The following is a 27,303-nucleotide window of genomic DNA, read 5'->3' as shown; positions in this document are numbered from 1 at the left end:
GGGGGAAATGTGGAGTTTGCAAGGGAAGCGAGACCAAGCACCAAGCACGATTCTCTGGGTACTGAACATCCCCATCTCTGCCTGAGGTTCTCTCCAGCTCCACCTCACGCCCCACCACGAACACTCAGCCACAGGATGGAAATGAGCTGCAGAGATGAAGTCTCTTTACTGGCTGGATCAGCAAAGAGACCCCACGGTTCCTTTTCTGCTTCAGAGAGATCTGAAGTCTGGACGAGCAAAAGAAAGATGAAACAGGCACAGATTTAGACTAAGTATGTATTTTAATTTCTACAAGGTCCCCCTTTCAAGTTTTAGGAACATTTAAATGAAGTGTATACAAATTAGACATTGCCGGTATGTACAAAAGTTATTTTCTACAGGTTTTGAACAATACCAGCTATATCATGTTTCATTTGCAGTAAACAAGACGTTACAAAAACAGTCCAATAATACATTTTCTATTAAGTAGCACAATACACAACATAATTAAATTTTATTAAAAAATAACTTAAAATACAGAACAATCCCCTCTAGGCAGAAAAGCTATTTTTGTAGTTCATTCAGTAAACACACAATTGAAGCTGCGGCTGAGGGCTGTTCTTTTCCATGGAGGAAACAACTGAGGCTTCTAGGGCCTACCTTTTTGGGATGAAACTTCCCCAGAGTGGGCAGTTATTGTCTGGGTTAGGTGGGGTTCTAGAACAGCCTGCACCCACCCCCATCCCAGGACCCTGCACCTATGCAGCCACTCCTGTGATTATGTTGTGTTCTATGGCAGAGCTGACATGAAAACAGGGAGACTTGATCAGTGGGCTTGATCTAATCATATGAACCTTACAAATGATGAGGAAGCCAGAGGAATGGGAAGTATAACGGGCCACTGAGGGTTTGAAGATGGAAGGGAACGGTCAAGAAGAGTATGAGCAGCCTTCAGGAGATGAGGGAGAAGCCTCTGGCTGACAACCAACAAGGAACCAAATGAACTTGGGAGTAGCTTCTTCCTGAGAGTCTCCATAAAGGAATGCTGCCCTGCTGATGCTTGATCTCAGCCTCATGAGAGACCCTAAGCAGAGAATCCAGCCATACTGTGCCAGACTCACAAGCTACAGAACTGTGAGCTAAGAAATGGGTGTTGTTCTAAGCTGCTAAGCATGGGGTAATTTGTTACATGGCAAGAGAAAACGAGTATTGTCCAAGGGTAACTTTTTTTTTTTTTTTTAAAGATTTTCTTTATTTATTTGTCAGAGAGAGAGCGAGCGAGAGCGAGCACAGGCAGAGTCAGAGGGAGAAGCAGACTCCCTGCAGAGCAAGGAGCCCGATGTGGGACTCGATCCCAGGACGCTGGGATCATGACCTGAGCCGAAGGCAGCTGCTTAACCAACTGAGCCACCCAGGCGTCCCTGTCCAAGGGTAACTTTTCTTAACCTAGTTAGATTTGGCAATTTGAGTTCTGAATGTAGTTTTTTGTTACAAAGAGTATTACAGGCAACTTTTGGAAAACCCTTCACATGAATCACATATTGTTCTGCATTCACTAGGAAGTAGGTCTAGTTGACTTGGGTCCTTTTTTTCTAACGTATTCTTGTCTATCAACCTGGCGAACTGCTGACCATTTAACCCTGTTTATGAACCTTTTATGGGTATGGTTTTAAAATATCCAAGGTCACCCCTCCACCCATCAAGGGCTGTCAGATCCCTCCAACTGAGGGCTCTTTCCCACTTCTCAAGTACCCTAAGCAAGGCCTGGGGAGGGTGTGCAGAGTTCCACATCAAACATCCAATATGAATTTCTTCTGCATAACTGGCTTAAACTGGCACTAAGGTGATTAAGTACACTTGGGGGAAAAACTCAAAAGATTCAACACACACACACACACACACACACACACACACACATTTTTACAGGTCAAATCATTTTTGGAGGAACCACCCAAAGCTGAAAATGTTGTTGTCTGTGCAGTCCTGTATCCCTCTTCCCCTGGTGTCCTGGACTTACTCATGTCTTGCGAGCATCACTGAGTCAGAGTGGGTCACAGTAGAAAGAGGAAAAACATGCTGGTGCTTAGAACAGTTCAGCTGCTGCTGGGGCAGATCCCTCTGACTTGAAAGATTTAAAAGCCCCCCAAAATGTCTCCAGGATGGTGGCAATGAGGTTCTGGTTGGTACTTAGAAATCTACTCGTCAATCCACTCTTCCAGAGGCACAGTGCCAGTTGTGTGCAACAGCACCGAGGGGCCACACAACACCATGTGCCAATCCTGCCTGCTCCAGGGGACCCTAGGCCACACCTGAGCTTAAGAGAGACCCTCCAGATATTTAAAGTGAATACAGCTCAGAAGAAGGAACCATGCCTGGTTACCAGCGAATTTAAAAACAACAAAAAAATCACTTCTCTCTCCTCTGAGGTTCTACCATGACGTATACTTGAAGAGGCACCAAAAGGTACCAAGCACCAAAACAGGAACTGGAACAGAATTGTTCTTTTACAATCTAAACTTCTGAGAGTATGTATTACAAAGCACATAAAACGTTAGGGCCTTAGAGACAGTCCAGGTATTTGTAGTTAAGGCTGATTTATTCTTCCTAACCTCACCCACCAGGCAGGAGTAGTACAGATAGATGGTGGGCTGTATGATGACCACGTTCCTGATCCTCTGAGAACAACCAAGGAAGGAAGGAAGGAATTAAGAACTCCAGAGCCACTGCCTCAGACTCCTGGCTACCATCAGTGACAATTCTGGGTGGTTTGTTTTTAAGAGCACATATGTATAACACGGTGTAATTGGTATATAAATATTTGGCCACCTTTAACAGTTCTTCACAGTTCTGTGCTTGGCAGCATATAGGCTAAAACCTGAAAAACGGGCAAAAAGAATCTGTATTCTAAGGAATACGTGAGATGGAAAGAAACAATCTAAAATAATATTGCAAATTATCCTTAAATTTCATGACTTCTTGATTCAAGAAAATGAAATTCATTTCTATAGTTGGCTACTGTAAAATGTGGCATAAAAATATTTTTAGGAGACATATCTGTATTTTAAATTCTGTGCACATGTAAATGGACAATAACAATTTAGAAGTGCCTATTTTTGAAACTTATCTCTAATATTGAAATAGAACAACAGACTGCCATTAAGTTTCTTAAACTTTTAAGTTACCAGATATTTACAAACAAGATATAATTTGTATCAAAAAAGGGGACATTTTCAACTATATGTGCTGCTTTCACTGGGGCTCCGGTGATGAGAGTAACTTCGGTCACTTTCACTGTCAGAACCATAAGATCTACAACTCCTGTATAACAAAAGAAATATATACACACCTTTAAACTTCAACCCTTTGAATTCCTCTTGAAGCTTCTTTTTTGATACAAGTGACTTGAAAGCAATACTGATGGGGCATAGCACAGTGGGTGGATGAGTGGGGTCCTGCCAGCAGCAACAGTGCAGACTTTTCAAAGATGTTTTAAATGACAGATGGCAATAATACCAAGGTTAAGATGAAACATCGCATCTTGGGAAATTACTTAAAATCCACTCATGCAAATGAGAATAATTTTCCATGTTACCCAAAATGAGTATCAATATTTAATTAGATGGAGGAAGCGAGGGATTTAAAAAAGTATAAGAAGAAATTCATTAAAAATATGGAAACCAAAATGAGGACCCCAATGAGGGGTGAAGGTGGGGCAGGCATGGACAGGACCACTGGGACAGTGCATCTGGAGGACCTGGCAACGGTAACCAGTAATTTTGAAAAATATTAAAGGAGGTCACTTTACTAGATGCTAGAGACATATACAGTAGACAAAACAAAGTACAGTTTCCTGGGACTCATGGACCACACAGAATAGTGGACAAGACAAACAGGCCACATCATGGGGAGACGGGGGTGATATAACTCAGGGTTATCAGTCAGGATGGCCCCCTGGGGCAGTGGGTTGCAGCTTAGACCTATAGGGTAGGTAGGTGGGAAACTGGCCATCTCAAGAGTCGTGTGTATCTCCAGGCAGAAGGAGAGGTTCTAGAACATTAAAGGAGGGAAGACAGAAAAACCCCAGCTGGAGCTGGTAGGTAGAGAGGACTTACATGCGATGCTGAAGAGCCTGAACCTGCCCCTCTGGGCAGTAGGGAGCCTTTCAAGAGTTTCAAACAAGGGAGGTGTCTCTATCACACTGACATTAGACAAGGATCACTGACTATAGTTGCAATGGATGGGGGAAAGGTAAGACCAAAAGTGACCAGGAAAGGGACATTACAAAAAGTTGCCATAAAGACTATGGCAGTACCAGCCCAAATAGTTCTATAAAATATAATACCTATAAATATCTGTAATTTATATATTTTTACTAAAACTGATGCTATATACCTCAACCCTGCTGTTGAAGCCAATGATGACATTTTAGTATACTTTTTTTTAAGTTTAAAAAACTAATAAATTGGTTTAGCTCTTTTTAGCAACTGGCCCTATTTAAGGGAGTGGGACATGGTCTAGGCGGCCTTCTCTCTTTACTCCTTCCAAAAAAACTGTGTGTCCAAGGGAATATAAATATTACAAAATCCATTTTAGATTAAAATATTAACAATAACCAACAAACTTGACCAGCAACCCTTAATACAAAAGCCACTTCCTGTGGGTTGCTAAAATTCAAGAGAAAGAAAGATTTCTGACCTCAGACGATTATGCTCTCTTCTATGAGCTGTTCGTCACCTCCCACACCAAGTACCCACAGTACCGTGCAGCGCCCTGAAGGAGGAAGACCCACCTGGATCGCCTGTTGTAACTTCTGCCTCGGTGGTAACTGTCACTCCTCTGGCTCCGGCTCCGACTCCGACTCCTGCTATAGTAGCTATCGTAAGTGTAGGACCTGCTTCAACAGCAACAAAACACACTATAGTTCCCCATTCAAATACTCACAGGCTTCCATTTCTTTTTATGATCTTCTCAGTGTTCTCTGAGAACATGGGCACATCTGCACAGCAAGTACTGGAGACATTTAACAAATGCCCCAGTGAGGCTTACCACATGCAACAGAAAAATGTTCATTTCTTTTCTGCATTGAAAAATATCACAAAGTTAACACACTAATTTAGTCTGACTGAATCTGGTGGATCTTCTTAGGCCATTACATTCAATCAATACCTGCCATTACAACTGGACATCGACTGTCACTTTGACACTAGAGTACGATGGGCGAACAGCCATCCAAAAAAGCCTCATGTAGGGAGAGATGGTTTCATGAGACAAATACTTGTGTTTCAACTTTTCAACAGACTACAACACTTTTTAAAAGGGAATGAAGGGTTTTATGAAATTCAGCTTTTCAATTCTGTCCCCATAGGTGGTTCCCCACCCCGTCTGTACCTGGACCGGCTGTGGGGGTCGTACGAGCTGCTCCTGGATCTGCTCCTGCTGGATGTCCTGATAGGAATCACATGAGAGACCATCATTTTGTGGGTCAGGACATGTTATATCAAAAATCAAGACACATATTTGCCATCAAGGAAAAAAACAATGAAATCCAGTAGCTGTATTTATTTCATTTCTTTATCAAAAGTATGGTGGATTTTTTAAAAGCATGTTGGATTTCATTCTGATTAACTTTGATTCTTCTATGAGGTGCACATAACCGAAGTCACTGGGGAGGTTCTAACTGGACAGGGAGGGGAAGTCTGCACAGGTCAGACACCAATAGGTAAAATGAAGCTGCAACAGTAGAACATATCTGAGAGGCAAAAGAGGGTTTGAGGAAGCTGGGAGAAATACAAACCTGGGTCACCACCCCCAACACTCTCCATTCTGTGGCCCCCTATTAACAGTCCTCCTATCCCAATCCCTAACCCAAGCTAAGAGGTGACTACGGATGTGAACGGAAGTCAATGAAGATATACTGGAGTAGGGTGGGAGGAGAAGATGGGCAGGGCCTTTTTAAAAAAGATTTCTGCTGCTTCTCTTTCCTCACTCTGATAAGATCACATCCTGAGGATAGCCAGTGAGACTCTGACAGTTCCTAGAAAGAAACAACTAGACGAGACAATAGACCTGTCTGGTATTTAGCAATGACAAGATCCTTCTCAACAGCTCCCCCACTCTGTCAGTGCAGGACTTGAAAAGCAAACAGGATGCAGACCATGGTAGGGTGGGGTTCCCACACTCACCTGTGACTTTTGTAACTGCGGTAGGAACTGCTCCGGCTTCTTGTGCGGCCTCTGCTGTACCATCCTCTGCTGCGACTTCTGGAATAGCTTCTTGATCTACAGTTGAAAGTGAAAAAACAGAATTATATTAACTCACCATGCTGTTCAAATGAATCCTAGTAGTTCCGGAAGGGCAGAACACAACAAAAGGAAAGGTCATTCACAAACTCTTCACAGTGGGTTTGAAAGTGACAGCTAATGAGGGTTTAAATCAAAGAGAATCAAATAAACCAGAAAAGGCTGGTAAAGGTATATTCACTGGAGCCCTATTTGTTAAGACCAGAAGAAGAAATAATCCAAAGTTTCATTAAATATAGAATGGGGGAGGGGAGAAGCACAGATATGCAGTAAAATATTCTCAAATAGCAAAATGAATGAAATACAGCTACATACATCAACAGAGACATCTCTTGGAACATAATGTTCAGTGAAAAATGCATAGCTAGAACACATATGTAGGTATGTATATCTGTAAAGATTCTGTTGGAAGACATGCAAAAACACTATACAAATAGAAATATTTGTGGCAAAACTAAACAACAACAAAACTACAACAAAAATTTACAATAATGTTTAATTCTAGGAGAGAAAATAAAGTAGACTGGCATTGGGTAGAGACATAATCAGGATGTCAAAGCTCTATTTTTAAAAATCTAGATGACACTTTAAATTATTTATACCTAATCATTTAATTTTTTTCAATCTATTTAATATTTAATAAAACAAGGAGCTTAAGTTAAAGTACAATTCTGCCCCTCTGCATTCCCTTGTCTCCCCACCCTTCTCCTCCGACTTTCCACCTGTTGTTTAGGACAGAACCATATCCCTATGTCTAGGCAACTTATGAAACATCTTCATAGGTTTTATTTTATTCACTATGTACTTATGTTTTAGAAGGCATGATCTACTTCCAGTTTACCTATAAGAGAATGAACACATTATGTTCTCACAGTCTAGTCAGTTACTCGATAAATATAGAGCAGATTCTGTGAGGTAACCGAAAGATGAGTAGAAAATGGCCCCAGACTGAAGTGATATATCACAGCCTAGTAGGAGAGGCAAGGTTAGCTGCTGGTCTACTACGCATTCATGGCATAACTTAAAGCAAACTCCTCAGGCTTTCTAACCCTGTCTTCATTTATCAAGCGAAATGCCACCCAAAGGCAGCAGCAGGAATAGAAGAAGTGGCCAGCAGTTTAGAACTGTCAAAGCACGAATGGAAGGCAGATGTTAAGCAGACGGGCGGCTAGAGTCGCTCAGTAGTGCCTGCATCTAGCAATATGAACCTACAGAGAACAGGCCAGGATTACCCAGTTCTCTGGGCCAGCTGGGAGTCAGGGTAGGAGGACGGAGAAGAGCCCACAACATAAGCACGGAATGGTCTGAGAGGGACGAGGAGAGCTAGCAGCAGATTCCAGAAGGACCAAAAGGACTGAAAACATGCCCTGGCACTCATATGAGGTACCTGCCCTTTTAGGAAGAGGCAGGGGAGGGAAGATGCAGCAGATAGACTACAAGCAGCTAAAGAGTAAATGGGAGACAGTTACTACAGATGGCAAGTGTTGGCTCCTATTTTTAAAGAAATCTGGGTGAGAAAGGGAAGATGAATAGGAAGGGGAAATTTTGAAGATTCTTAACTGTACTTTAGGCTCAAGTGATGAAAAGCAAAAACAGTATACTAAGGGATATGAGCAATTAAGAGATAGGTAAAACTATGAAATATTCACAAGGAAAAAAAAGGAGTACAGATCACTTATTAACATATCACAACACTCTTTTTCTTTAGTTTATAAAAATTCTCATTCTCTGCACAATCCAGTCTATGCTGATGACAAAAGTTTGACCCAACTTTGAAACAAAATAATATAAAGATGATGGTTTATATCATGTTCCTCCCCACTAACCCCTGAATAAAGATTAAACAGATGTAGGTCTTGGGCAGGTTAACTTGGCCTCTGTGGCCCCAAGCTTCCATTTGTGTAAAATGGAGGGTTATACTAATGATCTCTCAATCCTACATAATTCTGTAAATTCAGGATTTCCTTCTAAGGCACCGAAAGGTGGGAAAGCAGTGTCACACCATTAGAGACAGACTTGCCACCTATCATGGAAATTCATGTCTACTGCCAGAGAGCTTTAATTAACAAGCAATAGTTTTTGACACCGAGCCCAAATTTCTTCACCTAAAACCCCCACTTCCTATGTCTTCCATTGGCACTCTCAGTCACTCAGCACAAGACTTCCTCTTACTCCCTTCCAGATATTTGGAAATAGTGATCTTGTCTCTAATTCTGATGTTCTTCCAAGTTAAACAGTAACAGACTCTTGGGGGGAGGGGACTATATTGCTCACCGATAGGATGACGTGGAACTTCGCGATCGACTTCTTGAGTGACTATAGGAGACAGACCTTGTTCTGTGTCTTGATTTGGTTTCCGACTTACTTCGAGATCTGCTCGGACTCCTGGACTGGCTATCCCCATCCCGACTAGGTGTCTGCTCCTCACTTGAACTCTCCTGATTCCTTGGCCGCCGGTTTAAGCGTGCCGTCTTTCTTACCTCATCAAAGAGAGACCCAGGCCGAACTTTATTTTTGCTTTTAATTTCTATCCTCAAACCTTGTGGCTTCATCTCGGGGGCCGCAGTCAGCGCCTTCACCTCCACGGCGCTAGATGTGGGGGTTACCGGTACCGGCAGGTTCCCCACCCCTTGCAGGGGCTTCCACTTGTTATCCAGGACACCAAGCTGGCTCTTCTCAGCCCCCTCTCTCTTCAGAGTGCTTTCGACAGTGCACGCCAGGCTAGCAGGGCTGCTGTCCTGTTTCCCCACATCCCCCATCATTTTGCTTTCCGACGTGCTGCTTTCCTGTTTTACCTCCTCCGTCTCAGGCGGCTCCGTGTGCACATCCTGTTTTAGAACAATGTTTACGTCTGGGGCAGCCAGCCTTGAAGGTCCCTGAGGGGATGCCTCCTTGGCCGGGGAGCTCCTGTCAGGAGTGCAGATGTCCATGTTGTCATCTGTCTGCAGGATATCCTCCAGTCCGCCCGGGACACCTTCTGCAACATGCTGAATGCTGGAGGGAGAAGCAGCAAGCTCCTCAGGACTGAAAGCCATGGGAGAAGTGCCGAGTTTACCATCCTCTTTAGGAGGCTGATCGGTATCTGACGAAGTCATGACTGGATTACGTTTACCTGAGAGGATGCCCTCTTCACAGGACTTCTCAGGGTGTGGAGTATTTTCTTTCACAGTTTCACTATTTTCAGAAACTTGTTTTTTCTCTTTTGGCTCCTGAGTAACTTGTTTTTCACTCATCTCCTCCTCCTCCTCCTCCTCCTCACCAAATTCTAGTGGAGGCTGCCAGTGAAATGCCTGTTTTCGTTTTGGAGCCTTGTGCTTTTTGTCTTTTTTCCCTTTTAATTTCTCCTTTGCTTTTTTGGTCTGTTCCCTTTTAAGATTTTCTTTTGACCCGTGTTTATGCTTCCGTGCCTTTCTTCTAGTGTTTTCTGAATTGGAATAGGACCCATCGGAATCAGAGGTTGAAGACCGCTGCTTACTTGATTTCCAAGCACCATTACCATCAGGCAGTGAAGTACCTGCTGAAGATTTCTTTGGGGGTTTGGCTTTGCTGTGTATTTCACCAAAATCTGACTCAGAATCTGATGTAGCTTCACCTTCCTCCTTATCAGAAGATTGCCGGGAAATACTCTGACTGTTTTTAGTTACATCTCGTTCAGAGTTTGACTCAGAGTCCCATTTACTCCCAGCGTAATTCTTCCTTTTGGGCTTACTGCCATTTCTCAGGTGATCAGAAAGATTGTCCTTCGAGGCCCTTTTCTTTGAACGAGAGCATTCCTGTTCAGGCTTGGATTTCTCTTTATCTCTGTTTTTCTCTTGCTTACTGTGCATTTCCATTTGGACCCGCCTCTCTTTTTCCTGAGCTGACTGTGTAACCTGAACACTTGACCGTTCACTGTCTGAAGAATAATCTAAAGACGACCGGCTTTCGCTGTACTTTCTCTGACTCGAACACTTGTCCCTGCTTTTCACATATTTATTGCGAAGCCTCTTCTCAGAGCTGCTGCTGTGCCTCTTATTTGAAGTGTTCTTTTTTTTCCCACTGGATCTGAATTTTCTCTTGGCTCGTCTTCCATCATCACTGCTAACAGAAGAGTATGACGAAGATCTACTACACTGTGAATGATCACTGTATTTATTTCGTGAATGGGATCTAGATGAGGCAGACCTAGATCTTGAACGTGAACTAGCTAGACTTCGTGACCTTGTGTATGATCTGGAATACGATCTACTCCTAGAAGATCTGCTCCTTGACCTTGGTGAGCTTTCCGAACTTCTATCACTGTATTTTGAATAAGCACTCCGATCACTTTCTGAATTTTTTTCTCTTTTATGGTAGGATGATGAACTTCCAGTCTCTTTGATATTTGCTAAACTGTAAGTGCTCTGGAGGGGCAGCAAATGGGTTGTTTTAGCTTTCATTTCTTGAATTCGCTCATAAGAGGGCTTCCAGGGCTTTTGTCCAGGCTTCCACCTTGAAGGAGGGGGACTGTCACTCAATGGTATCACAGGAATATTTTCCGCCACCACTGGTTGTACTACAACGTTTTCGTTTTGTGGCACTGTTGCTCGTAAAGGTTCCGTTTTAACTGGTTTATTTTCACTTATCTGAGAGGTTGTTCGTCTTGGTGATTTTGATGCTGTCCTTTGGTGCCCTGACTTGGAAGTAGATCTGGACTTTGATCTACTTCGAGAATGTGATGAGGATTTTGACGGAGTCCTTGATCTTGAGCTTCCTCTAGAATAAGACTGTGAGTGAGATTTAGATCTGTAGGAGTCTCTGCTGGAATGGGTTGAAGAGCTCTGGTCATCTTTATCAGATTTAGACCAGTCCCTTTTTGATGAGTGATGAGATGATAATGAGGAAGAACGAGATCTCCTTTCTCTATCACAAGAGGATTTCATTCGTCGGGTGGAAGATTTTGAGGATTCTATGTCTGACGGTACAATAATCCTTCTCTTCTTAGTCTGCTTGTGTCTTCTGCAATGTTTTTGCTTTTTAGCTTTCTTTTTATGTTTAACCTTTTTCTCTTTCCTGCGTTTTTTATGGTGACTGTCAGAGTGTCTTGCTGTACTAAGGTCTGAATAATATCCATTATAGGACCATGATCTGGATCTCTGCGACAAGCTTCTCTCATCCCATCGGCTTGAACAGGGGTCACTTAATCTATTGAAAAGGATACAATATGCATGCAATTATTTTAAGCATGTTTTCTATGCTTTAAGTTGAAAACACATTTGTTTTCAATACAAATGCTTGACAAAAGCCTAGTTAAAAACAAAGTACTGACTCCAATGACATTTTAAGCACATGTAAAAGGATACATCAAAGGGTGATAGGCCTCATCTGAACCTCTTAATTTCAGAGATACACACTGACAACTACTGACAGATTCACTTATAAAAGGATTTTTTTAATTAAGCAAAAAACTTCAAATTTGACAGAAAAACGGTTTTGAACCGAACCACACTAAACCAATTCATCACGAGAGCACTGCTGACATACTGAGTTCCTTGGCTAGGATGTTCATGACATCTAGACATCTCTGCCTCCTCGAACAATTTCTGAGGGAGGGTCAAATCAAATTCCCAACAATCTGTTGAATCCCTGCAGATATAGGACAGCTGACTGAATTCTAAAGAGGAAGCCTCTTAAGAAGCTAGCATGGCTATTGTTTTATTTCAGTTTCACAGAGGTAATCAAGACTTTCTCTTAAGGTTTTAGTTAAATTACTTCCTACAGAAATTGAGGGAAAAGTTCAGGAAAATAGATGCAGGCTTTACAATCTTAGTGGTAATGGGTTAATGTCAGGGCTCAAAATTAAGAGTTCTCTATACCACTGTGTCTAAACCACTCTCACAGAGCAGACACATTCCCTCTTCTGACATCTAACCATTCCCCTGGACACCCACAAAGAGGCGGCTACTACCAGTAGGAACAATTACAGAGGGTCCCATTGGTGTATTTTTCACTAACTATTCTGGAGCCAGCCCATTTCTACAACAGATATTCCGCTGGGGGGAGCGTTACTGAGGGTTAGGAGAAGGGTACACTTCTGAAGAACCAACAGTCTGCGGGGTCAGAAGTTAATGCACATGCTAGGTACAATTTTCCTACCTGCCAATTCATTCATCAGTGTCTAAGAGACCTGGCTAGGAAAGAATCCGCTATATGATTTTTAAGCCCTGATTATTTCTAAAATTGTATTAAGATTATCTTTGAGAGATTCAGTGGTTTTACAGTTTTGTGAGGGAAGACCAAATTTTGATTTAAAAGCACCCTGAAGCCAATGAGCCCTCCTACATAATAGCTCTCTTCCTGCCAAGTATTCCCAAATGGGAATTCTCTTTGGTCACAGTTGAACTTTTAATGGAAAGTCCAGAAGTCAGTCTCTGGCCTTGTAACACGTAAAATCTAGTAGACACAGGATTGTGCTCATACTCAAAGCTCTTACTTATCTCCTTTACTCCATTTTTCTCCACTAGGTGGTCTGTATGCTCTTAATCTCTGCATTTCTTCTTTCCAGTGAGGAGGAGTTTCACTGCTATCATCATCGTCTGATTCAGAACATGATCTTGACCTTGGAGGAGTGTGATAGCGCTTCAAAAACAAAGGAATAACTGTTTTTAAAATACTGCTCAATTACAGTCTGCTACAGGAGAGAGTTAGGTATAAGACCCAATTCCAGATGCGATTCAAAAGCAATAATGATTAAAGTACAAAAGGATGATATGAAGTTATATCAAACGTAAGACACTAGAAGACATGGGACTGGGGCGCCTAGGTGGCTCAGATGGTTGAGTGTCTGCCTCTGGCTCAGGTCACGATCTCTAGGTCCTGGGATCAAGCTCCATGTCAGGTTCCCAGCTCAGCTGGAGTCTGTTTCTCCTTCTCCCTCTGCCCCTCTCCCTGATTGTGCTCTCTCTCTCAAACGAATAAATAACATCTTTAAAAAAGGAGGGGGGCAAAAAAGAGAGAAAGAAATGGGATTTTTTCCCTTTGAAGTCCTAAGGGTTACATTCATTAGCCTAGATTATTAAACATACTAAGATTTCTCACCACACTGTTTCACATATCATTTCATACTTAAAATGCTCAATAACTTTAATCTAATAGCCATACCCTCATATCCCTATGGAGAATACAACTAGCTCCTTCAACAGATCTTGGACTATATCTAAATTTAAAGCTAGGATTCTGCCACTTAGATAGTAATTTGAAAAAAAGAAAAGTCTTAACACACATACAATTGTGCCCCTTCCTTTAATCTTCCGTCCAGATTTTGATACAGATGGTTTCTGATCACTTACAATGGGTGTAACATCAGGAATCTTCCTGGAAAAGAAGATTGAAAAGTAAAACTAAGCAAATGCTAAGCAGTTTTCTCAATATTTAAATGCAGAATTCATGCTCCTATAATACAGTCATTTCATTTAGATCCAACACTTCTGTAGAATGAGGCACTCTAAGTAACCTGATTTTCTAGGCACTTTTTAAATGCCAAACCTTTAAAATAAAATAAAAAAAGGTAACCCAACTGGGTAGAAATGTAGGTATGAACTGTGCATCTTTTTAAGCATAGTACTACTTTTAAACAAAATCCCTTTTTATCAGTCTCTAAGTGATGTTCTAATGGAATCCTAAGATATTTCTGACTCTGATACTTAAATTGTTTTAAAAACTTTATTATTTTATGTTTTTAATAATTCATTTGTCTCCCCAACTCTACAATAAGCTGCCCCTCCTTCAGGGCTCTGAATCTACTGCCATACAGTAATTCTAAGACTACAGACTTGGTGGCAGCTACCATTCTCCACAAGTGAGAAGTCTTCATACCTCAAGTTTTTCCCTGTTACTAGCATGATGGATAGCTCTTACTGAGTACTTACTACGTGGCAGATACTATGTTAGTAAGCATTTTAAACGTAATTGAGTCAAACATGTATAACGTAATACTGGCCCTTTTAGCTAATTTTTATAGTTCAGTGTATTAATGAATTACACTGATGTTGTGCAACCATACTACTATCTTTCTTAAACTTTTCCACTAACCCAGACCCACTCCCCCCATTAAGAATACCTCGCCATCCCCCCAAACTCCCTCAGCCTCTTGTAATCTCTCATTTATGGCCAAATAACATTCCATTGTATGTACACAACACATTTTGTTTATCCAACCATCTGCTGGTGACTGGGATTGCTTTCTTTTTGCTACTGTGAATATACTGCAAAAATATACCTAGCCATGGAATTGCTTGGTTACATGGTTAAATCTATGTTTAACTTTTTGAGGAACAACCAAACATTTTCCACAATGTCTGAATAATTTTAGACTCCTGCCACCAATGTGTAAGGATTCCAATTTCTCCATATCCTTGCTGACACTAGTTTTTTGGGGGTTTTGTTTTAAAATCCAAAAGTTATAGCCATCCTGCCAGGTGAGTATTATCTCACTGTGGGTTTAATCTGTATTTCCCTAATGACTAATGACGTTAAGCACCTTTTCATGTGTTTACTGGCCATTTGTATGAAACATCTATTCAAATGCTGTGCCTATTTTTAAACTGAGTTGTCTTTTTATATTGTTGTCCATGCTTTTGGTGTCAAATATAAGAATTCATTGCCAAACCCAAGGTCATAAAAATTTACTTCTATGCTATCTAAGAGTTTTATAGTTTTAGTTCTTATATTCAGGATATGGCCCCATTTTAATTTTTATATATTATGTGAAGTAGGGGTCCAGCATTACTCTGTTGCATGTGGAAATCCAGTTGTTCCGGCACCATTTATTGAACAGACAGACTTCTTTCTCAACTGAATGTACTTTGCAGTCTTTTCTAAAATCAATTGGCCATACATACTGCTACACGTTTATTTCTGGACTCTCAAATCTACCCCATTGGTCTATATATATTTATCTTTATGCCTGTACCATACTACTTTGATGACTGTAGCTATGTGTTAAGTTTTGACATCAGAAGGTATGAGTGCTCCAACTTTGTCTTTCTTTTGTCTTTTTCCAAGATTTTGTTTATTTATTTGAGAAAGAGAGAGCGAGCATAAGAGGGGAGGTCAGAGGGAGGAGAAGCAGATTCCCCATGGAGCTAGAAACCCAATGCGGGACTCGATCCCAGGACTCCAAGATCATGACCTGAGCTGAAGGCAGTTGCTTAACCAACTGAACCACCCAGGCACTCAACTTTGTCTTTCTTTTTCAAGATTGTTTTGGCGATTTGGGGCCTCCTACAATTCCATATGATCTGATATTGACTTTTCCATTTCTGCAAAAAGGCTGTTGAAATTTGACAGTGATCACACTGAATCCAAAGCTTGCTGTAGTGACATATTAACTATATCAAGTCTTCCAAACCATGAACATGCGACATCTTTCCATTTATTTAGGTATAAATATGTTGTAATTTTCACTGTATAAGTCTTTTACCTCTTTAAATTTTTTCCTAAGTATTTTATTCTTTTAGCTGTTGTTTTAAATAGAACTGCTTTCTTAATTTCCCTTTCAGACTCTTCATTGTTAACATTTTGTTAACAAGCACCTGAAAGACATTAATTCATGGAATTCTCATAACACTGTGAGGTAGGTACTATTAGCATCTTCATTTGAAAGAGAGAATTTTAAGATTAAGAGGTTACAAATCTTGCCCTAAGTCACATGAAGAAATACAACTTGACTCTTAAAGCCAATAGGGTTTTCTTTTCTTTCTTTTTGCCCTGATTCATAATTTAATGGCTGTGCAGGCCTTGGTCTCTTATTTCTGCTTCTTGCGGGCCCACTGCTCTGCAGTCAGAGTTTTCTGCTCAAAGGCATGAATGTGCAGAAGCTCTTTGGCGAGGCATGTGTACACCAGCTGGTGTCTCTGAAGCAGTGACTTCCCCTTGGGCCAACAAGTTCGGAGGGGAAGCTGGACGTGCAATGGTTGGGAGTCGTGTCTTCGACTTCAATAAGCTCTGTCTCCGGGTCCTGCTGCAGCTTTTCCCAGAGGCATTCGGCGCTGAGTTCCAATGTGGGAGCCCAGAAGGGGCGACAGCCCAGTCGGGATGGAACCCCAGCTCCAACCCAGCCACACTGCTTCAGCCCTTCCAATAGGGTTTTCTAAGACTCTAGAAATCAAGCTCCAAATAAACATACAAAACAACAACAACAACAACAACAACAACAACAAAAAAAACAATTCTTCTACAGAAGAATCTTAACTACAAAGTATACATATAGTGTTTTTCAGTCATTTCATGACATTACTTAATTCTCACAGTGAGGTAAGTTGGTACGTTTGGTAGGCAACTGTTAACCCCATATTCCTCATGAAGAAAAAGGACTGAACTCACCTCTATGAGTTCAGCAAAAATTAACCTTTACCTGGGAACCTTTTAGGTACTAATCCAATGCTATAACCTTCTACCTTCTCCCCAGAACATTCTAATTTTATTTGCTGTATGGCCCAGAAGTTGGTATTTTCAAAAGCCTGTAAATTATTCTGAAGTACCTCTAAGGTCAAGAACAAAGAAACTGCAGTCAAGTGTGGAACCCAAATTCCACTAAGCAAATTACAAATGATACGAGCTTAACTGCTGGTAAATCAGCAAGGTGACAAGTTCACTATGGCTGATGACCCCTGCTTCTTATCCTTACATATGCTGAGTTCTTGAAGCACACTTAATTACAGCTCCCAAACAACTGATCAAAATCTCAAAGATCCTAATAAAATACATCAATTGTGCTATCTTTGTATGACACAACAACCATCCAATTATAATTTAAAATAATTCTGCACAAAATAACTTCCAAGAACATTGTTATGTGACCAAAGAAGAGTAATGACCGAACAAAATTATCAGCACTTTTCAATCACAAATGCAATCACCTGTTTACCACTACCAGTTTAAGAGAGGTCAGCCAACTTTTTCTGAAAAGAATCCGAGAGTAGTAAGTGTTTTAGGATTTGTAGGCCAAGAAGAAAATTAAGGCTATTAGATAGGTACTTAGATAACAAGAAAACAAATTTTCACTGATATTTTATCAGTAAAATTTGAAACATGACACCTGAGTATCATTTCTTTGTACTTAAGATCCAATGAGAGGAATTGAGTTCTTTTGCAGGGGGCAAATAACATTTCACTTCAGTAGGATTCACAATGCTCCCTATAAAAAGAGATAATGCTGTTCATACGGTAATGCTAATCTGTAATGGGACTATATGTATTTTATCTTTAAAAATATATTTTCAGGGGTGCCTGGGTGGCTCAGTGGGTTCAGCCTCTGCCTTTGGCTCAGGTCATGATCCTGGGATTGAGCCCCACATCAGGCTCTCCGCTGAGCAGGGAGCCTGCTGCTGCTTCTCTGCCTGCTCCTTTGCCTACTTGTGATCTCTGTCAAATAAATAAATAAAATCTTTAAAAAATAAATAAAATAAAAATTAAAAAAAAAAATCTTTTCACATACAGGTGTTATACACATAGTACTTGAAATCCTGGAGAGCGGTAATGGTGTCGCTGTGAGGCCTAGTGCACAGAGCAGCAGTATAAAGCAATGGGGCTGCGGCACAGAAACTTAATTTATGCACACTGAAATCTGAGTTTCATTCAATTTCCACACTTCACAAAATATTACTCTTCTTTGGGACGCCTGGGTGGCTCAGTGGGTTAAGCCGCTGCCTTCGGCTCAGGTCATGATCCTGAAGTCATGGGATCGAGTCCCCCATCGGGCTCCTTGCTCGGCAGGGAACCTGCTTCTCTTGCTGCCTCTGCCTGCCTCTCTGCCTGCTTGTGTGTACTCACTTGTGCGTTTTCTCTCTGGCAAATAAATAAAATCTTTAAAAAATATATATTACTCTCCTTTTTGTCTTTTCTACAAACATTCAATCATGTAAAAACCATTTTTTTTAACTTCACAGGCTGTACAGGTAATAGACCAAATCCAGCCCGTGGATAAAACCCACCACCTGACAGAGAAAGTGACCTTTCAAGTTCCCTGACTTTTGAAAGCCAAACAGATTTGACCAATGAACTTGGTGTCTTGTCCCACTAAAATTTATTAACAAGCCAGAATTTGAAATGAAGACATCAGCATGTTAAGCTTTTAATTCAAAGATACATCTCACTTCATAACAGCTTTTTAAAATAAGACAATATTAGGATTTAAAAATGTTTAATGTGGGGCGCCTGGGTGGCTCAGTGGGTTAAGCCGCTGCCTTCGGCTCAGGTCATGACCTCAGGGTCTTGGGATCGAGTCCCGCATCGGGCTCTCTGCTCAGTGGGGAGCCTGCTTCTTCCTCTCTCTGCCTGCCTCTCTGCCTACTTGTGATCTCTGTCTGTCAAATAAATAAATAAAATCTTTAAAAAAAAAAATAAAAAAAATGTTTAATGAACTAAATGATTACCTTATGTGGAAACCTGACTGTAAACAAAGACCACTTCTAAGCCTCCAACAGAACTATTCACAGGGAACTTATCAATGATATGCCACATTATGGTATTTTTGTTCAAACAACATTTTTTTTAATAATTCTAAACTTGAGGTAACACACAAAATATACTACATAGTATTTTTTGAGACCAAATCTACACATTTGGTCTCAAATGTGTAGCTCTGTAGACCAAATCTACAAATCTACACATTATCTGTCCAATTCAGAGAAGTTACAACTTTGCAAGTCAGCAAGAGTCACATATTTATGATACTAAACTGTATCCCCAAACACCATGCAATTAATTTAACACTATTCGAAATGGACCACGTTTTATCATTCAACTGACTCCAAACAGTTCAACTGACCCTCTGTTCTGACAACCTAATCTCACTTTTAATGAAAAGCCAAGGAAAAAAAAGTTAGTAATGAAATCTTTCCAGAGCTCCAGTAAAAACTTCTCCCCTGGCCAACTTGCCCACACAACCCCCTTTCCCTACTAGCAGAATGAGAATTCTGCAAGATCAGGTACATGTCATTCATTAACCTAGCACCTCCCACAGTACCATTCAAAGTGCTTTGATTATAGGTCATGCTCAATAAATGTGGAACTGCAACTAGCTGATGGAATTATCATTCACAGAATGAAAACACCGTGGTTAATCACCCTACTTACGGTTCAGGTTCCACCGTGACAAGAGGCATGTCTCTTCTCAGTAAAAATCGGTTCTCAGGAACTGGAGGAATCTCCTCTGGGCGGACCACAGGCTTCTCCCTTTTAGCATTTGAATCAACTGACCTTTTTTCATTGGTATAACTCCTCTCGGAGTGACTTGGAGAGAATAAAGCATGTCACCAATTAAAATGTTTGCATTTCACAATAATATTAAATAATATTACATAATATTAATAGCAATAAAATAAATTTAATAATTACATATCTCACTCAAAAGGTTTGTACAGTTTTCACAAAGAGAACATATAAAGCATGAACACAGTACTAAAATTCTGCTATCAAATTGTCAAACGATCCTAACTTTTTTCTTTTTAAAGCACAGCATGTAGAGAACCTGCAAACACATAGATCTTTGATATGGAATGTCTGTGCTACCCCTAGAATAGTCAAATTTCAAATTAAAGTTTAAAAAATATTAACCTTTATTAGCAACAGGTTAAAAAGCTAAGTTTAGGGACGCCTGGGTGGCTCAGTTGGTTGAGCGGCTGCCTTCGGCTCAGGTCATGATCCCAGTGTCCTGGGATCGAGTCCCGCATCGGGCTCCTTGCTCAGCAGGGAGCCTGCTTCTCCCTCTGCCTCTGCCTGCCATTCTGTCTGCCTGTGCTCACTCTCTCTCCCTTTCTCTCTGATAAATAAATAAATAAATAATCTTAAAAAAAAAAAAAAAAAAATCATTCCTGTGATTAAACATAGTTAAGTCTTAACTTTAAAAAAAATAAAAAAATAAAAAAATAAAAAGCTAAGTTTACACAGCTGCACATGCTTTCCCCATTGGGGTGTGTGTGTGTGTGTGTGTGGTTTTTTTTTTTTTTTTTTTTTAGCTTAAGATTCCCCTGGTGTTTCACACTTACCCTTTTGGGCTCATAATGTGTTTAGTCCTTGGTTCTTCTGAACTGCTTGCTTCCTTTCGTCTCTTTTTAGAATGTTTAACTTTTGGCCGCCTCTTATGTTTCCTTCTTCTGCTTCTCTCATGTTCAATTTCACTTTCTGAAGAAGATTCTGAAGATGAAGAGGAATTGGAAGAGGAATCCGAATCTTCTGAATGAGTTGGTTTCTTCCTTTTTTTCTCAAAAACTTTTAAGAAATATTAACACGACTATTAGTACTGCATTTCAGTGCTTACTTTTCAGAGTAAAACATGTGACTACCTAGTACAGTAAAGCACGCTTTATCAACAGAAAACTGAAGACAAAATTTAATACATTTTTCTTCACGTTGATAATACAATGTGCTGTTGAGATTGTAAAGTAACAAAGCCCTTGCCCTCGTGAGGCCTATATTCTAGCTGGATCAGGTAAGAAAATAAGTAAGTGCATAATATGACAAATGGTAAGTGCTAGGACAGAAACACCAAAAAAAGCAGGGTAAAGGGAATAGGTAGAGTCAGGGGGTAACTGAAAATTACATTCGGGGCTGGCTGGGTGGCTCAGTAGGTTAAGCCTCTGCCTTTGGCTCAGGTCATGATCTCAGGGTCCTGGGATCAAGCCCCGTATTGGGCTCTCCGCTCAGCAGGGAGCCTGCTTCTCCCCCTCTCTCTGCCTACCTCTCTGCCTACTTGTGATCTCTGTCAAATAAGTAAATAAAATCTTAAAGAAATAAAGAAAAGAAAATTACATTCCAACAGAGACCTGAAGGAAATGAGCTAAGGGGTCAGGTAGATATCTGGATGGAGAGTGCTACAGAAAGAGGGGACAGGCAACACAAAGGTCCCTGTGTGTTTGGCAGGGTCAAACATGGTCAACATGGCTGGGAAGACAATGAATGAGGGGGAAGAGGTGAAAGAAAACTGCAGAGAGCAGACTGCCTTACAGACCAAGTAAAGCCGTTAGCTTTGGCTGACTGAGAAGGGCGCCCCTGGAGAAGATCACTCTGGTTGCAGAAGATCAAGAGTACAAGCAAGGAGACCAGTAGGAATTTACTACTGCTGAGAAAAGATTATAGAAAAGAACAGAGGTAAACGAGCAGGTATGAGGTTACTACAATCATCCAGGTCTGGAACAAGGCTGACAGCAGGGGGAAGTAAAAAAAAGGGAGATTTGGTAAGATTTGTGCATGGCTGGGTAGAAGGTATGACACAGAAGCATCAGGCTATTGCTATACAACTTGTATAGTTTCCTCCACTACCAAAATCCAAGAGGTATGTTTAAGTTATAGTCTTCAACACGTTTTACTGATATCCTAGCTCCCCCCACTACCCCAAAACCCTTACCATCTTTTGTTGATTTTGTGGCAAGCACTCCACAATCAATAACTCGCACATCTGCATAAGGTCTGCTTGCAGCATCTGTTTTCAGATTTTCAATCTGTTCAATTACTTCAAAACCAGAAATAACTAATCCAAAGACGACATGAACCCTGTTATAATACAAATTCGAGAAAGAACTGGTTTGCTGACAAGCCATAAGCAGTATTCACAACTGTTATAAATGACTGGTCTACAGACCTCAATATAAAATAAAGTGTTTGATGAATGAAACAACTGGAAGGTAAGTAGAACTTGAAATGTGCTTCATAAAAGGAACAAACAACAAAAATTACTCAAATTGGGACTCAGTTTTCTGCCTAAAACAATATCCTTTACCTATTTTATGGTAGAGTCTGAGAACAGACTGCCCTTGATACTCTTGCTACAGGGTCACTAAATTCATGACTAGGAGGTCTATCCATAAGCCCAGATAAAGACCCCACTCAGTGACACAATAGCTATGAGGTCTCAAGACTGACTAAACTGGGATCCTTAAGGAGGGGCTTGGCTTTGAGATTAACCGAGATCAAGAGCGCCCCCTTGTGGTTTATCCATGATTCAACCTGTATTGCACTGGCCACCCAAACAACTCCCCAAGGTAGTGAAATGTCACTCTTACCCATCCAGGTGTGGAGCAGGTTTTGTGGTACTGTGTAATAAACATCAACACAAAGAAGATGGCAAAAACCAGGTGTTCAGGTGAACAGAGCAGAAGGGTTTAAAGCACAGCATGTAGAGAACAAAAAGGTAAAGATAAAAAGATAGGGAAAAAGTTAAATGTGGTAAACTTCAAACTGAAAAACCTTTCAAGCAGCAATAGTAGCCATTTTACTGGTAAAAAAAATCACTCAAGATTATAACAAATTACAAAGTCGTATTTATTTCTCCAATATGAAGACTATTCTTATATATATGTATGAAACAACTTGGAAATAGCATAAAAATACATTAAAATTAAAGTTATTCCCGAATCCAAAACAAACTCAAAATTTATCAAAATAACTAGAATAAAAAACACTATTGTTTGTCCTAAGGAAAGAAAAGCGTGATTGATACCTGCACCCCACACTTAAATGAGTTCTCCTATTTGTTATTTCTCATACTGAGTCAGTCTGCATCTTTTAGGTAGGCAGATGGAGGTAGGCCACAGAAGTCCTGTTTTCAGAACTTCCTGCCACTCCCACCTAAGGTGAAGCTCTGCCACTCAGAGCGACCCTGAAAAGGCACTAGGGAGCGAACCTTCCCTTTGTCAACACTTCTAACAGCAAGTAAGTAATGAGAGATAACCTTATAGACACTGCATTTCTCTGGCCCAAAAATGCCCAACCTGCTTCTTCTACAATCACCAACTGGCAGATAGTCACTTTTAAGAAGCCTACAGGATACATTTGGTTAAAACATTTTGAACCAAAACTGGTTGTTTCCCATAGCATTTTCACAAATCTTCACACTATGTGAATTGCAGTGAAAAAATTCAAAAGCAGATAACTAGGCTCAGAAGTATATCCACAAAAATCTTATAGCAGAATTTGAGAAAGGACACTGGATTATCAGGCCATGTTTAAAGCAGTCAATTGTGCTAGGAGCTCCCATATCAATTTTTATATTCATTTTAAGGCAATTCTAAGACATGTAATTCAACAAAACACAATTTTAATCTTCACAACAATGTTAAAAATCATTATTCTACAAGGAATGGTAGCATTTGTACTTACGTTAAAAATATTCAGTTGTGTAAAAGCAGAACAGAAATTTTATTTTAAAAAACGTCAATTTAAGAAGTTCCAGAATTTTAAAAGCGATCTTGAGTTTTAAAACCACAAAGTCTCAAATTCTTCTTAGAAGACTGAGAAGTTGTAATTCAAGCCAATAAAATAGTAAAAATGAGAAAAAAACAGGCAGAAGAAAAAAAAAATCTGGCAAGCAGGTGAGGAAAGGAACTAATGCTTAAATAATTAAACTAGCTTCCAGAAACTACTCTGTATAATAACTTTAAGATGGAAATGTACTTCCCATATATAGAAAACTTTACCAAAGCACACTTATGATAGGAAGAAATTAGTACATATGCTAGACAGTGATTCCACTGTATGAAAGGTCTAAGAGGTAAAATCGGTAAAAGTAAATGTCCTACAATATTAAGGGACAGATTTCAAATATGTAGCAGTGAAAACAAGGAGTGGTTTATTGATTAAGGCATATTCCTCCTTCTTCCTTGTTGCTTTTTCTCACAACTCTCAGATTTTTGGAGGAAAAGCCCACAGATTTTTCTAAAACACACAGAACCCAATTCAATTTGCCACAGCGGCTAACCAAGGAGTCCTGTAAAAACCACCTTATGGCAAAACTCTGGAGCAAATGGGAAGATGAAAACACTCTAGTTAATGCAGTGAGGTAGCAACGTACCACTTGAGACTCAGTCTGAGATGGAATCGCTACCTTTATGACAGATTCCAGTTTTGTTTTGAATTCGAATGACAACTGAAGACAAAAAAACTTGGGTCTTTTACTGCAACAGTGGGGAAAACAAATGAAGACAACAATAATTTCAGGGACAAACTTCAGGGGGCCTGCTGTGCCTGGAGTGGTATGAATAATTAAATCCATCACTCGCATCCGCAATTCAGGAGGCAGACATACAAATGTGCACTTATATCGGGCTGGATTGCATATTAAGAATACTGAAAGTAGAGGCACCTGGGTGGCTCAGAGAGTTAAGCCTCTGCCTTCTGCTCGGGTCCTGTTCTCAGAGTCCTGGGATTGAGCCCTGCATGGGGCTCTCTGCTCAGCAGGGAGCCTGCTTCTGCCTCCCTCTCTGCCTACTTGTGATCTCTCTGTTAAATAAATAAAGAAAGAAATAATCTTAAAAAAAAAAAAGGAATACTGGAAGTATCTTAACAAAGAAGCCCCTCCAGGTTCTCAGCCTACATTCCAGGAGCCGAAATAACAGTGTAAAGCAGGCATACTGGCCCTAGGCTGACACCAGACATGGATAAAGAGAGGACACTGCCAAATGGGCAGAGAGAAATGATATTCCTGGTCCAAGCTATTCAGTCCTACTCAACTGAACAAAGAGATCCCATCCCACCAAATCTTAATTGCACTGATCTTTCAAAACTATGCAGTTTTAAAGACCCATGCAGGGCTGACACTCAAGTAAGTTCAGACCTTAAGGCCAAAGACTACCATCAATATGTAAATTTATACAGGCTTATGAAAACATGCCTGAAGGAGAAAGAACCATAAAACATTTCAAATCATAAAAGCTTTCAATATTTTCACATTTCCATTTTCTCCTGTCACTTAGACACTGATTTTCCAGTTTCCTCCGCCCCTGAATGAACTTTAAAAATACATGCATAAGGATTCATTTAAAGTTTGTAAATCCTAGAAATTGAAAAGTGTCACTGTTACTCCAAAAAACAATCTACATTATTATACCATTACCAAAGAAGCTTTTGGCCTTATACAGAAATTAATAGTTCTGTACCGAAATGAAATCTATACCATTATATACAATATACCCTCTTCCCTGCCCTCCCCCAGAAGAAGTGTGGAAACATGGTGGCAACAAGCCACTGAAATGAAAATATACTTCCCAGGATTAACTACGAACAATTTAACTACAAACAATAAAACACACTTGTTTATGTACTGCTGCCATAAATCAAACAAAGTTTTGCTTAAAATGGTTCAATGCACATAACAATAGGATTAAAGAGATAAAAGCAAAGAAAGAAAAAGAGAGCCTTAGAGTAATGAGACATTACCTTTGGAGCGCACGATGTAACACTCTTTCTGTAAATTTTACACAAAAATGGCAAGAAATAAATTGTAATACACTTTTAAGACAAGACTGAATCTATGTTTTAATATCAATATAACTTTGAAATTAAATATTTTCAAGTTTTATGCAAAGCAAGAAAGCTTTTTTTAAAATGGAGGGCTCTAAATTTTCTTTCACATAGGATATGTATGTAGAGACAAACTATGCTTAAGAAAAACACTGTGGTAAAAATGGGAATCTGCTCAGAGCCTTAATACTGTTAACACTAGAGTGTGAGGAACCAAACAGTATATTTCGCTTTGCAAATCCTACAAACTAGTTAAGTAAACAAACATCTTTCTCAACAAGAGAGTAATGTATCCCAAGTACATACATGAATATAAAAATCTGAATTCCCAGGAGGAGTTACTACCAATGGAAAGCAAAAATTTCAATGAAAAGGACAGAGTTAAGATAATTCAAAACAACATTTCAGGGAACTTTCTCTTCTTTTTTTAGTAATTCACTTCAAATAGTTAAAAATCTTTCATGTTTCTACATCTGAAATCTTTTCATCAAACACAACAGACCACTATGAGGAATAAGTGAGCAAAGTTTGGACTATAGTTTCTGTTCAACACTTCTTTGGTTGTTAAGTCCCCGAAAATAATAATAGTAATAATAATGCATAACTAGAATTTTAAGGATCTTCTCAAAGGATAAAAAGGCAAGAGAGATGAAAGTATAGAAGTATTCTGTCAAATTTTGGCCACGATACTTGCCTAATCTCTGATTTTCCCCATTGTAAAAAAATTTAAAAAAAATACACAGTCTAGGGGCGCCTGGGTGGCTCAGTGGTTTAAGCCTCTGCCTTCAGCTCAGGTCATGATCTGAGGGTTCTGGGATCGAGCCCCACATCAGGCTCTCTGCTCAGCAGGGAGCCTGCTTCCCCCTCTCTCTCTGCTTGCCTTCTCCCTACTTGTGATCTCTATCAAATAAATAAATAAAAATCTTTAAAAAAAAAAATACACAGTCTAAACAACTTTATTATACTTTAAACATATCTGTTATACTCAGACCAAAATCCATGTCATATATAGTGGATAAAATTCTTTACAAAGGTTTCAGACTATTGAATCTTGAAATACTTAAAAACAAGCTTTAATTTCTTATAAAGGATTGATACATGAATTACTGCCAAAAAGAATACAACATTTCAAATAATATGGTGTTTTCAAAGAATGTTGTAAAAAAAAAAAAAAAAAAGTGACTCCAGGTGTAAAATAGTATGAACGTAAAGATAACCGATTTCTGTCTAATGTAGCTTTGAACATGCAATTTTTTCCTTTAACTCCTGACACTATACATCATCATGAAGAGGCACCAAATGATATAGAGACACACAGCTTGTGTAAGGGCCATGGAAACTAACCAAGCCATGTTACAGAGCTCTCCCTGTATGTTCCAAAAGTCACCAAAAATTCAGCACTAATGTTAACATAATATGTAATACACATCAAACACTACTAGATACAAAACTCCTTCCAGGTTGCTAATACATATGTCACAAAACACTAAGTGATTTTAAGACTGGATGTTACAGATGACACTTGAAACTCAGAGAATTTGGTTTATGGTTAAGTTTCACCAACATCTTGTTGATGAAAAATCTTGCAATGTACACATATAGATACTACACCCCCCCCCACCGCTGGCCAAAAGAAAGAAAAACTAGAACCTCCCAGGTTACTGACACTTACTAGCATTTATTCTCATACAGATTCATGAGTATGTGGAAGGAAAAAGCATTTCTGCCCAAATTTACTTTTGCTACCCCAAATCGCAACATAGCTTTATAA

The 27,303-nt window shown here is 39.9% G+C and overlaps 1 protein-coding gene and 1 pseudogene across 5 annotated transcripts in view; both read right to left on the bottom strand.

Annotated features, from left to right (window-relative positions):
* Nucleotides 1-262: 262 nt before the first annotated feature.
* Nucleotides 263-27,303, bottom strand: part of NKTR (natural killer cell triggering receptor) — a 59,897-nt gene continuing 32,856 nt past the window's right edge. For 2 of the 5 annotated variants that reach the window (XM_059390756.1, XM_059390759.1), the window contains 11 exons: nt 22,298-22,327; nt 21,643-21,788; nt 20,285-20,507; nt 19,374-19,529; nt 13,523-13,610; nt 12,730-12,875; nt 8,553-11,441; nt 6,162-6,257; nt 5,368-5,424; nt 4,769-4,873; nt 263-3,297 (listed from right to left, as the gene is read on the bottom strand). In XM_059390756.1, the coding sequence (XP_059246739.1) occupies nt 3,210-3,297; nt 4,769-4,873; nt 5,368-5,424; nt 6,162-6,257; nt 8,553-11,441; nt 12,730-12,875; nt 13,523-13,610; nt 19,374-19,529; nt 20,285-20,507; nt 21,643-21,788; nt 22,298-22,327 (4,024 nt within the window). In that variant the 3' untranslated portion in view covers nt 263-3,209. The other 3 variants (XM_059390757.1, XM_059390758.1, XM_059390760.1) reach the window with 3 other exon arrangements.
* LOC132012533 (bolA-like protein 2) lies at nt 15,650-18,396 on the bottom strand (annotated as a pseudogene).

The sequence above is a fragment of the Mustela nigripes genome, chromosome 2 (genome assembly GCF_022355385.1).
Source record: "Mustela nigripes isolate SB6536 chromosome 2, MUSNIG.SB6536, whole genome shotgun sequence".
Lineage (NCBI taxonomy): Eukaryota > Metazoa > Chordata > Mammalia > Carnivora > Mustelidae > Mustela > Mustela nigripes.
This window is presented reverse-complemented; position numbering and strand designations above follow the sequence as displayed.